Source organism: Elephas maximus, chromosome 9, assembly GCF_024166365.1.
Source record: "Elephas maximus indicus isolate mEleMax1 chromosome 9, mEleMax1 primary haplotype, whole genome shotgun sequence".
In the NCBI taxonomy this organism is placed as follows: Eukaryota; Metazoa; Chordata; class Mammalia; order Proboscidea; family Elephantidae; genus Elephas; species Elephas maximus.
The window spans coordinates 60144574-60157647 of record NC_064827.1 but is presented as its reverse complement, the minus strand read 5'-3'; the positions used below and the strand labels follow the sequence as shown (position 1 = coordinate 60157647).

Below are 13074 nucleotides of genomic sequence, written 5' to 3'. Positions count from 1 at the left end.
AATGCCGAGGGAGGGTGTCTGTTTTGTTTACAACAACACTCGCTACCTGGTAAAGGGATCTCGTGCTCCTGTGATGTCACCACATGTCTCAAACTGTCTCCAACACTTGGTAGGGGGTGACTATCAGACGTCAGCAAGAGCATGAAACATGGTATCCATTCAATCATCTGTATCAGTTAGGAAGCATATGTCAAAATTTATTTTTCCTGTAAATGTATGAAATATCAACTCTTTTGAAATATGGAAAATAAACTATGTGGTCCCTGGGGTGGGAGAGGGAAAAGAGGGGTCCAATACTACCACATCGGATTTCTCCCTACTGCCCATTTTTGATTAAGCTACATATATTCATTTGAGTTTTCATTTAGTGACCAGAACCCCCAGACCCTGAGGTCAGGCCATAGAAGGACTATTGTAAAAGGTGGAGCTGTTGGTAGAATGGGGAGCAGCTTATATTAGAAGAGGGACGTGACCACAATCTTCTACTCTGAGGCTGGATCAGTACAGACAGAACTTTGGGCCATACTGGCTTTCGTGAAAGATCAATCTATCAGCTCCATTGAGAATGGGAAATACAAATATGTATTTGTCTATTTTGATGGCCTCTTCTGTGTCTATTTTGATGGTCTCTGGCTGTTCTGGGACCATGCTCATTACAGGGATCGTGCGCTGTCATGCTGGTCTCTGCCACAGGGCTGAGGGTTCTGATGACAAAGAGAAGGCATCTTGCCAAATACTTGGCAACTTGAGCCTTTCAGGGTTGTGACTGGAGGGGAAATACAACTTCCTGGTTCATAGTGAGAGGTTCCAAAAGTTTTTCTGACTCCTTTTGATGACTAGCGGCAAAAGTAAATAAGTCAGAAAAAAGTATATCCCATTTCTCAAACAATGCATAAGGATTTGGGAATGCAACATGGAAGGGTTTCAGGAAAATAAAGGCTGATCTTTATTTTCTATTGTCTTTCAAACACTAGAAATATCATTAGACGTAATTCCAAGTACTAGACAGATTTTTTCCATTTCTAGTTTTCCTGCTGGGATGAGTAAATAAACAGATGGAACAAAAGCTTCAAAGTGAAACACAAGGAATGTGACAACGGGGCTATAACTACAGAATGCTAGGGGAGGATAAGAATGGCTGAGATGTGGAAGAGAGTTTGGGGCAAGGAAACACTGCCAGAAAGGCAGGGGGCAGTGCCATGTCTGACTGGAAGCTCTGGACCTCTGGAAAGCCTCATTGGAGACCAAACAGGAGATGGGCGGAAAGCAGGAATGCAGAAAGCAGATGCCACACCCAAGTTCTGGGACATCTAGGGACTGGAAGGCCATGCTTCTTTGAAATGATCCTGAGTGAAAGTGGCTCCAAAGATCCCTTTTCCACCAGAGTGGACTCACTTCCCTGGATTATCAGTCCAGGGAACACCCCAGGAATGGGAAGTAGTTTCCTTGGCGATGGCAGAGGGATAAACCTAGGCATCTAGGAGGTTTAGCTGAAAAGAACAGGTCCAAGAGAAAAGGAAAAATGGCAGATGTAGCCTGGGGGTTAACAGGTCATACTCATTTGCCCTCATGAGACACCCTCGGTAGATACGCCTGGAGAGTCTTCGGAAAAAGTGGAGGAGCTACAGGTCACCTAATAGTCAGTGAGACCCAGCCGGAAAAACAGATCCGGGATTGAACAAAAGGGTCTTGTGGCTTTTTATGAATTAGAGCAGGAAAATCAAACACTAGACATACAGCAATTTTCTGACTAATAGACATGTTTCTGAACTATCATATCCACTTCAGACTTTTTTAATCCACCCCCCTTTTTTTTGTTCTTACAGTTTTTGACTAACATCACTTACTTCTTTACCCCTGACATTGTGCAATTCTGTGATTCTGTATATGGGCAGACGTAAGTGTTGCTTGGGCTTCTCTGGAAAAAGCAAGGTACCAGGTGTAAGTTACATGTTAAACTCTTCCTTATGCTGCCTGCTTCTGACTCCACTCAAGTTCCTTGATGATGTGTTAGTGGTCCTGAGTGGTTTTAAACCTCACTTTCAGGCCCTTAGTAATATATACATGTGTTAGTAATACATTCAATACCATTGTTGTTGCCAGGCCAGTTGACTAAACTTAAGTAATTGCTGGTTCCAGTCTGTGTAGCCATTGCCTCTGCTGAGGTCACTGCTCCCCATCTGCATTCAGCTCTGCTGCTACAGCAGATTTCAAGTCCTCTCTGCTAACCCAAAAAACAAACCTGTTGCCGGCAAGTCGATTCCAACTCATGGCAACATTATAGGACAGAGTAGAACTGCCCCACTGGGTTTCCAAGGAGCAGCAGGTGAATTTGAACCACAGCCATAGCACTTAACCACTGTGCCACCAGGGTTCCAACGTGATAATGCGTGCATTGCTCCCAAAATCCCTACTCCCTGGCACTTTCCCTGAGATACCAAGGTTGTCATTGCTGATTGCTCCCACCCTCAGTCTGGTCTATTCCCAACATTGATGTCTAAGACCTCCTCTTCCTGCACCCTGTGACACTGCTTTCTTATGATTCCTGTCTCACACTTTTATGTCTGTCTGCCACCAGGAGATATCATTTTTCTTTTAGGGAAATACCTTCCTCTGTTGGCATATTTCTTTTATTAATGGAGTTGGACCAGATTCTCATTTGTGCTAGGATAGGGATGAAGGTGTGATGTTGCTGTGTCTGGTATGATGGCCATCACCCACTGCAGTCCTTTCTGTGTCCCAGAGATCATGGTCTGGGAGGTACCTGCCTTTGTTTAGGGTAGATATGCTCACTTGACTGGATTTCTCTCCTTACTGGTCATAGCACCGCCCTCACAACTATCTTTTTTTTTCTTATGTTGAGTAGACTCTGAAGGTTACCACACTAAAGTGGAGTTCCGGCCTATGCCTTCCAACTGGAAAGAAAAACCCCAGGCCAAGAAATTATCTTTGAATGACTGAATAATTACCTGAAATGAGACTCTTTTAAGATGAAGAGGCTGAGGAACTAAAGATTAGCAACAATTTTTCTCTTCTGCCCAGTGCGGGTGTAGGTTAAACTAGATTAGATCAGTTCATGTTCTTGGACATTTGAGTATTCATATATAAATGTGCACTGTGTGTGTGTGTGTACACACATACATACATATATACATACAAAATTTATTTCAATATTTTATTATTGATATATAGGGTTAGGCACACTATGAATGAAACACACGTGGTATTTCATGATACAAGGAATTATTTCCATCTCTGAATCAAAAAAAACCAAACCTGTTGCTGTTGAGTCAATCCCGACTCATAGCAACCCTAAAGAACAGAGTAGAACTGCCCCATAGCGTTTCTAAGGAGCACCTGGTGGATTTGAACTGCCGGCCTTTTGGTTAGCAGACGTAGCTGTTAACCATTATGCCACCAGGGTTTCCTTCCATCTCTAAGAATTCCATAAATGTTCTCAGAAGCCTTTGAGTCATTTAAATTAAAAAAATTAACCTTTATAACTCAACACAAATATCCTAGAAATCTGTGAGTCAGTCCTTTTCCTTGAAAACACCTGGAAGTCCTACTGTCACTTGCATGAAACAGAAAAGAGAAAAACCACAAAGGTAGATCACATGTTCTTAGGTAAAAATGCCCTCAGGAAAGAGCCAAGCAGAAATTGGCACAGCCATGTTAAATACCTGCCAACTTACTCTTTGAGCTTGGAAAGTTTGCTTAACCGAAAGAGGGAGAGAGAAATGAGCTTCTGGAATCTGTTTCCCTAGCTCAGGGAAGTGTTTGAGAATTTAGGCTTTGAGGCAACAAATCAGCCAAAATCAATATCGTTGACCTCTGGAGTGTCCTCATGGAGGAGAAAATAGCACAAAAGGAACTGAAGTAAGTGTCAGAAGAAAAAGGAGATTTTCCCCAATGCAAGATATTGTGGAATAGTGCCAAATGTCCTCCTCCCCAGAGCAGTGAAAACATAAAGGGCCATCCTACCTGCTATACTGATGGTGGCTGCAGCCTTTGCAGTGCTGAATTTCTCTCCATGCTTATTGGTAGCTATGCACGTGTAGAGTCCTGGCTTGGTGATAAACAGCTGCAATCTTGAGTCAATCACTCGATCTTTCACGCTTTCTTGAATGGACCCAGAAGAAACCTGGTGGAGTAGGGGAAAACAGAAGACAGAATTAGGTCAAGAATTGCCCAATATATTCCACCAGCAGACTTAAAGGGAAAAGCATTAGGATTATGATCAAAAGGCATGTGGTAGATTGCAAAATTTGCTGCAGGTTTTTCCTTCCCTCTGTCCATGCCCTTGCAATGTGACTTTACATATCCTCCACTCCTTGAGTTTGGATTGCCCTTGTGACATGTTTTGGAATGACACAGAGACTTGAAAAATTCTTACCCATTGGGGCTTGCTTTCATCCTGCTCTTGGAACCTGTGACCTCCTGTGAACAAGCCAGAGCTAGCCTGCTGAAGGATGAGATACACGTGGCCCAGTTATCTCCAATGCCCCAGCTGGGAGCCAGAAACAACTACCAGACATATGAATGAGGCCTAGGCCAACCAGCATCCACTCAATCTGCCAGTCACAGTACTTAGACCAGCCCAAGTCAGGAAAGCTTGGCCCAAATCACCAAAACCACTCAGTTGACTCACAGGCTTGGGAGCATTAATAAATGGTTGTTGTTTTAAGCTAAGCTTTGGGGCGGTTTGTGATACAGCAATAGATAACTAATGCATGGCATGAAAGATACACGGTATAGATCCTCCAAGATGTGATCTCTGAGTCCTGACGATAGGGATGGTAAAGTATGAGAGGTTGCAGACTTCTGGGCCTATTTTCATCATACCTGTTCAGTTCTCCATAAATGCATATCAGACGGATGGTTACAAAACAGTTGTGAAGCCAAGTCTGTCTTTAAGGCTTGACATAGATAATGCTGTACTACTTAAACCAGAAAGTCAAATATCCTTGAAGAGCTTGGGTTTCAGTACAATATTAGCACATAATTGACAGGTTAATTTATATGAGTGCTTACTTCTTAGTCATCAGCATGCCAACTGTGGTAAAGATAGCTGCCTAGCACATTCTATTATGTTGCAGAGTTAGAATTTGAACTCATCTGACACCAAAGCCTAAACTAAACTCAAAAACCCATTGCCAACAGGAACCATTCCCGAAGACTACTCGTCAGACATGGAAGGGACTGGATAATGGGTTGGAGAGAGATGCTGATGAAGGATGAGCTACTTGTATCAGGTGGACACTTGAGATTGTATTGGCATCTCCTGTCTGGAGGGGAGATGGGAGGGTAGAGAGGGTTAGAACCTGGCAAAACGGTCACGAAAGGAGAGACTGGAAGAAGGGAGTGGGCTGACTCATTACGGGGAGAGTAAATGGGAGTATGTAGTAAGGTGTATATAAGCTTATATGGGACAGACTGGCTTGATTTGTAAACTTTCACTTAAAGCACAATAAAAATTGTTTAAAAAAAAAAAACCCACTGCTGTCGAGTCAATTCTGACCCAGCAACCCTACAGGACATAGTAGAACTGCCCCATAGAGTTTCCAAGGAGTGCCTTGTGGAGTCAAACTGCCCACCTTTTAGTTAGCAGCCGTAGCACTTAACCACTACGCCACCACGGTTTCCCACCAAAGCCTATGCCTTTAATTATTATGTTGTACTGCCTTTCCTAGTCCTAGAAGAGAAAACAAATGAAGTGTCATTAGGAAACAAAAATAGTAACAACAATAATAAGAAGAAAAAGTTGCCATCAGTGAATTCCAACTTATGACAACCCCTTATGTCTCAGAGGAGAACTGTGCTCTGTAGGGTTTTCAATGGCTGATTTTTCAGAAGTAGATCACCAGACCTTTCTTCTGAGGGGCCTCTGGGTGGACTGGAACCTCCAACCTTTCAGTTAACAGCCAAGCAAGTTAACTGTTTGCACTACCCAGGCATTTTAGTAACAACAATAACCTCAACAAATCAACCAACCATGAACAAAATACAAGCCTCACTTAAATGTCATTGCCAATGTGGTGAGTTTTTTTTTTTTAATGTTGAATCTTTTTTTCATTATTTTCTTGAGCACTATACTATCTTCTCAATAATTTTTCTTTAATTATCACTGATTATATAAGGAAAAATCATGCCAATTTGAGGGAATTTTGAGTGAAATGACAATCAAGGAATCAACCTATGGTAGCCCTTGGCCTTATCCTGTAGAACTAGAGATATCTGGTACCTCTGTGGCCTTCTTTTGGTTGCCTCGAAAAAGATCCCTCTATCCAGTAGTAAGGAATAAGGTTGGGAACGAGAAATTGGAGCCAGTTATTTTACTGTTTTGCTTAAGGTGAAGGGAAGGGAAGGGGAAGCGAAGCCCTCAGGTGAGACAAGCTTTCTTCCTACTGCTGCCAGGTAGTTAGTTGGCTGTCCCTGATAACAAGGACCAAACCAAAACCAAACCAAACCCAGTGTCATTGAGTCAATTCCAACTCACAGCGACCCTATAAAACAGAGTAGAACTGCCCCATAGAGTTTCCAAGGAGCGCCTGGTAGATTCGAACTGCTGATCCTTTGGTTCGCAGCCATAGCACTTAACCACTATGCCACCAGGGTTTCCGATACCAAGAACACTCTGTAGCAATTAGGCAGTAAAGCTTATCCAATTAGCTTCTTTGTATTCTCTACCTTTGCTACTAGTATCAATCTTTATGATAAAAACTGGCTTAGGTAAGCATCAATTTACCTTAACTGGGAAACTTCCCAGGTCAAATCAAATATTGTGGCATTTCTCTAGATACGCAATCTGGACTCTATGAGAAATTGAGAAAGCAGAGAGGAAAACATCTTTATGAGACATACACTCAGTTGGGAAATTTGAACTGAATTTCTGATGATCATACTTGTCAGAAGTGCAACTTCTTATAGACTTGAGTGTCCAAGTTAAACCAAAAGGACAATAAAATTCTTCCTGAATTTTAATACAAAACAAAAATAAGAAAAAAGCCAAAGACCCTAAACATCTATGCTCAATCCATGCTTTATGCTAGGAATATATTTTGTTTATAAATGCAATCCCTTCCCAGTTTATATAAGTGAAATCTGTAGAAAAGTTACTTTCCTCCATTGCAAAGTTGTCCTCCTCCTTCAAGAAGGGGGCCTGTATAATGCCTTGGAGACAATTTAGAAACAAGTAATCCCCTAAATGCTGCCTACCTCCCACACTTTCATGTTCACACCTAAAAAAGTCATTCCTAAACACCTCCCCAAGGTCACTGAAAATACCTCTGGTCGGAAAGAGAAGAGACGTTTGTGCTGCGTGAGCGCTCTTCTCCTGGACTTCATCCAGGTGTTGAAATAGTTCCCTGAACAGACCCACAAGTCACTGGGCTCATGACTTGATTATGATGTGGCTCCTAAATGCGTTTTCCTCCTGCTTCCAGAGGCCGATGCTTGCTTCAGTTTGTGACTCATGCACAGCAGGCCTTGTTAGTCATAGTTTGAATTTGTTTTTCTTTCTTCATGGATCATCCTGACCAACCACTTAGTATTTTTGATGACCTAAAAATAAAAACAACCCCTCTGCCCTCCATTTTGATCTTTTGCCCCGAGGGTTTGAGAGATCAAACAGATTATTACGGTGAGTTTTTGCCAAGGTGTCCCTAGGCAAAACAGAGTACTTAATTGAGGCGACTCTATGGACGCCACTGGGTTATCTGGTTTTTTTTTTTTTATTTACAGTAAATACGCTATTTTCTCTCAGTCACCTGACCTGAAGGAGCTGTATAAACAGCTCTCTGCTTTGTGTGTGGCTTTCTGTGGTTCTGAGATAGTGATCTCAGAAAGAGGCAGTAGAACAGGAGCTGTATCAAACAGGCATCATAATTCCCACCTGAGATAAAGTACGGAAAGACTCTTTGAAGAAGGCAAAGTAGCTCAGAATGGTGGGATATTTTTTATGTTTCACTAATTTTTTTTAATGCGTTTAATACCAGGAGCCCTGGTAGCACAGTGGTTAAGGGCTTAGCTGTTAACTGAAAGGTCAGCAGTTTGAGCCCACTAGCAGCTTCTTGGAACACCTGGCGATCGGCTCCCAAAATATTACAGCCTAGGAAACCCTACAGACCAGTTCTACTCTGCTATATAGGGTCGCCGTAAGTTAGAATGGACTTGATGGCACAAAACAACAACAGACAATGGATTTAATAAATGCTTCTTGAGGGAATCTGTGCCAAGGTATGGATAATCTGGTAACTTCATCTTGATTTGACCTTAGCAGAAAAAGGCTTCTGAAAGGCATTCTGGTCACAATTTTTCTGTCTTGTAAAGAAGTACCAGTACCTGGGAATAACTTGTGGCCCTGCAGGGTCATGTTCAGGGAGTTGCAACAGTGTTTGGTCTATACATCACAGAAAAAGGATAACAGACTAAGAGAAATTCACATATCGTTTCTGATTAGCATAGCTGTAAATGGCCTCTTCGAACCTGGCTGCTGAATTATTCCACATAAAACTTGACATATGTAAATATTTTGTCAGCCTTATTTTTTAAATAAAAAGCTGACAATTTTCTGCTCCCCCCCCCTTTTTTTAATACATTTTAGAAAAGAAAATAATTCTTTTAAGGACTAGTACCCCTAAATAAAACTTTTTTTCTCCTTTTTTAATGTTGAGATCCCCTTTGCAGCTACACTTTTCTTCCAAAACATTCTAAAAGGACCAACAATGGCCCACTTTGGACAGGTAAGGCCTAATTAATATTAGTGTGCCTTTCTGAGTTCAAAAACAAAATTTAAAACTCTGGATGAGAGAAATGGGTCTTAGTAACAGATCAGATCAAGAAAATTTGGGGTAATAATGTGTTGGGGTAGAGTAACAGAAATCAATAGCATGATAATGCCAATAAAATGTGGATGGCTTTAAGTTTCTGAATACATACAGGATCAAGGAAAATGATAATCTCAAATCAGTCTATGTTGTTTAGGCTATACCTGGAGTGTTGGGCTCAGTTTTGGGCAATGCATTATAGACAGTACAAAAGCAATATCTATGGAATTCAAAAGAGAATGGTCAGGTTTTTGCAGACCTAAAATATACTTGAATAAATGGGAAAAAAATGGAAAGAACTAGAGGCATTTAATTAGAAAAAGGGAAGACACAGATGGGCACTAGACCGCTGTCTTCAAATACATGAAAAAAGGATTATATATTTGAAAAGAATTCAACTTATTCTGAGTTTGTCTCAGAAGTACATTTAGGATCAGTGAGTATAAGCAACAGCAAGGCAGATTTTAACTCAGTATAATGAGGTAGTCTGCCATAGCCACCACCTGTTGGTCAGTTTGTTGTACTGCGATGGCTTGCATGTTGCTACGATGTTGGAAGATATGCCACTAGTATTTCAAATACCAGCAAGGTCATAGACAGATTTTAGCAGAGTTTCCAGACTAAGGCAGGCTAGGAAGAAAATTCTGGCAATCTATTTCTGAAAATTAGCCAGTGAAAACCTTATGGATCACAACAGAATACTGTCTCATACCGTGCTGGAAGATGAGCCCCCTAGACTAAAAAAACTAGAAAAACTAGAAGGCACTTAAAATACACAGTGGCAGTAACGATGGACTCAAGCATACCAACTATCATGAAGATGGTGTAGGACTCACCCTTCATCCAATTATTAGACAGGTCTATAGGACCAACATTAACACATGGGAGGAACTTGCTTCATAGTTCAATCACGTATATGAGACTAATGGATACACCATCCCAAAAGCAAAAACAAGAAGGCAGGAAGGGACAGGAAAACTGGATGAACAGAAACAAAGAATCTGGGGTGGAGAAGGGGACGTTGTTGACACATGGTAGGGTTGGCAACCAATGTCACAAAACAATTTGTATATTAACTGTTTAATGAAAAACTAATTTGCTTTATACTTTCACGTAAAGCACAATTTAAAAAAAAAAAAAAGATGGTATAGGACTGAGCAACATTTTTTCTGTTGTATGTGGAGTCACCATGAGTCAGGTCTGACTTGATGGTAACTAATAATACATAAGAGCAAAGCCAAAGGTTTCCTAAGGTTAAGGGAGTAGGGAACTAGTATTTGCTGTATGCCAGTTATGTTCCAGGCACTGTTCAGACTTTAACTTTTTCAATTATTTACATAAGGAAATGGTAGCTTCCTGCCTCTGGAGGAGTTAGAACAAGAAATTGATTACAATTCAGCTTTAGTTTTTCAGGCAGTCCCTTCCTTCTCTCTGAAGCTAGAGACTGTCATGTTGAGGGTCCCAGAGTTTATAGGATGAAGTTTTCTTTATTTGGTGAGGAGACCGTTTGTGTAGTCCACCCTAGCATTCTTTTGCTTTCACAGCTTCTCTGAAACTTTTGCCTTTTAATGTAATCTATCTTTATGTGGAAATAAAATAGACTAAAAGAAACTGAAGAACTTGTTCTCCAAATACTTCCAGTATAATACCTAAATAAGGAACAAAAGATTGGATGGTGGTGCATTTAGCACATGTGATATGGTTGTCATCTTTCTAAGCATGTTGACAGGTAGAAAAATTCTGAGAGGGCATCATTTCAGTCTTCAGTTCAGGAGATGTGAATATTCATATCTATTACTAATAGTCCATATATCCCTTGGCAAAAGACCTCTTTGTTTGGCCAAATTAAAACCAAAACCAAACCCATTGCCGTCAACTTGATTTCAACTCATAGCCACCCTATAGGACAGAGTAGAACTGTCCCATATGGTTTCTGAGGGGTGGCTGGTGGATTTGAACTGCTGACCTTTGGTTAGCAGCTAAGCTCCTAACCATAGCACCACCAGGGCTCCAAAACAATATTAGTATTTCAAAAAAACAACCAACCAACAAACATCAAAACACAACTTATGAGCTAGGCATAGGCTTAAGCACCTTACCCTGAAAAACAGATGGTAACAATTACAACTGCAGGACAACTATTGACACTATTTAGTCTTTTTTTTACAATGTACAAGACAATGTGCTTTACTCAAATTGTCTAACTAAATACTTCCCCAAACCATTAGTATTCCCCGTTTTACTGATGAGAAAACTGAGGCACTGAGAACTTTGTCAACTTGCCCAATTTTACACAGCTAATAACATGGGTTTTTTTTTTTTTTTAGTAACATGATTCCAAAGCTTAAGCACTTCTCACCAAAAATACTTCCTACAAAATATGTGTAAAATATAGGTGATCCACCCCTTAAGAACATTCAAAAACCCAATCATCAACATAGATGATTTGGCTATTGATATTATAAAATTCTTGTAATAAAATTATTCAACTTTTAAGGTATTTTAATAACTATCCATATTGGTAAAGCAAGGGAGAGGTGCAATTTTTCTTTTGTTTTTTGAATGTCAAAATAATAGAGATACCATTGGTACAACTTTAAATAAATCTGCATAAAAATTCTTTGAAAAAGTAATATCTACTTTATTCACACCAAGCTACTATTTCTAGTGTTGTAAAATAAAAGGAATATTACCACTCACTCAGAAGTTCATCTGGCAGTACAAATACCTATGAAAAATAAAGATGCCTCCATAGGAAGAAAGCAAGATATTTCTTCATTACTCTCAGGTGGGCTGCTTGTCTTTCTCCTGCTTTTTGGCTCTAACTGCTCAGCGTGTGTTTACGGGAATGTTCACAGAGAAGAGGGGCATTCACACCTTTTAGAGTTACCCATACCATTACAACTGGAGTACGAGGGCAGTGCAAATAGTTAAGGTGCTCGGCTGCTAACCCAAAGGTTGGAGGTTTGAGTCTACCCAGAGGAGCCTCAGAAGAAAGGCCTGGCAATCTACTGCCAAAAAATTACCCACTGAAACCCCTGTGGAGCACAGTCCTACTCTGACACACATGGGGTCGCCATGAGTCAAAATCGACTTGGCGGCAACTGATTTGGTTTTTTTGGAACATTGTAGTTAGCGAAGAACCACAATTCAAACCCTGTTTTATTCTGTGCCAAGTATCTCCTGGCTCTGCATTTCTTTTCATTCAATCCACCAAAAATAATGTTAGTAGGGCTGTGCACTCTTCCATGTTCTCCTCAATGGACTTTCTGGTTTGGTGCTTTTACATTAAATGCCTGAAATTTCTCCCCATTTCCTGTGATTTGCGTCAGTGTGGGTAAAGTCATCTCAATTTCATTTTGGGCTTGGGTAGTATTACCAAGAATGAAACAGAGCTGTAAGAGCAACACGCTGTCTGACCAGGGGGACTGTGGATGTGCTTTTCCTTCCTTCCTGGAGGAGAGTCATCATTAGTTTTAGTCTTGATTTAGAACCTGACGCAATGGATCTATTTCACCTACTACTTTTTTGTGAGTCACATCTTGAATGATTAAGTTGGGGTCTACTCAGCGAGACCAAATCTAACTCAAGTGATCCTGGTCCTTTATTACTACTGAGCGCCAACAGAGAACAATCATATATTGTTCAGTTGTAAACTCATATGAGCCTTTTGAAAACACTCAGTTTTTTTTTTTAGAGCGTGTCTTCCCCTTTTCTTTATTACTGCTTTCACAGAATAAGGTAGTTGCTAAAATGATATTCTCAGTCTCTCAAATTTCTTGGTGAACTTCTTTTTTTTTTTTAGGGCACTTCTTTGTACCATCCCGAGAGACTTAAGACAACTACATCAGCTTCCACAGAATAACCAAAAAATATATTGCCAAATAGGATTCAAATTTTAAATGACACTTGAAATTTAATTAGATAGGAAGCTTAAAAAGAAGAGAGACTACAGGTCTTACTGGTTTATTGTAACTTAACAAATTTAGAGAGCGTTAGCCCTGAAGTCATATTAGAGTTCATCTTTTTTAGCTACCTCAATATCTCTGACATTATACACATGAGAAAAGCAATGTTTCAGAAGTGAATTGACTCCCCCAAAATCACATCAGCTGAAGAGATGCATTTAAGACTTAAGTCTCCTAACTCCCCCATTTAATTCTCATTCTCCTATACCTCAAGTTACAAGTTTATTAAGTATCATGAATTTGTTTATTCATGACAGTTTTAAAGGGATGTTGTCATT

The 13074-nt window shown here is 40.4% G+C and overlaps 1 protein-coding gene across 2 annotated transcripts in view; it reads right to left on the bottom strand.

Annotated features, from left to right (window-relative positions):
• The window catches only part of MUSK (muscle associated receptor tyrosine kinase), a 107500-nt gene that overhangs the window by 32403 nt on the left and 62023 nt on the right, over positions 1-13074 (bottom strand). For both annotated transcript variants that reach the window (XM_049896881.1, XM_049896880.1), the window contains one exon: positions 3985-4144. In XM_049896881.1, coding sequence (XP_049752838.1) covers positions 3985-4144 — 160 coding nt within the window. The remainder of the gene's footprint in view (positions 1-3984; positions 4145-13074) is intronic.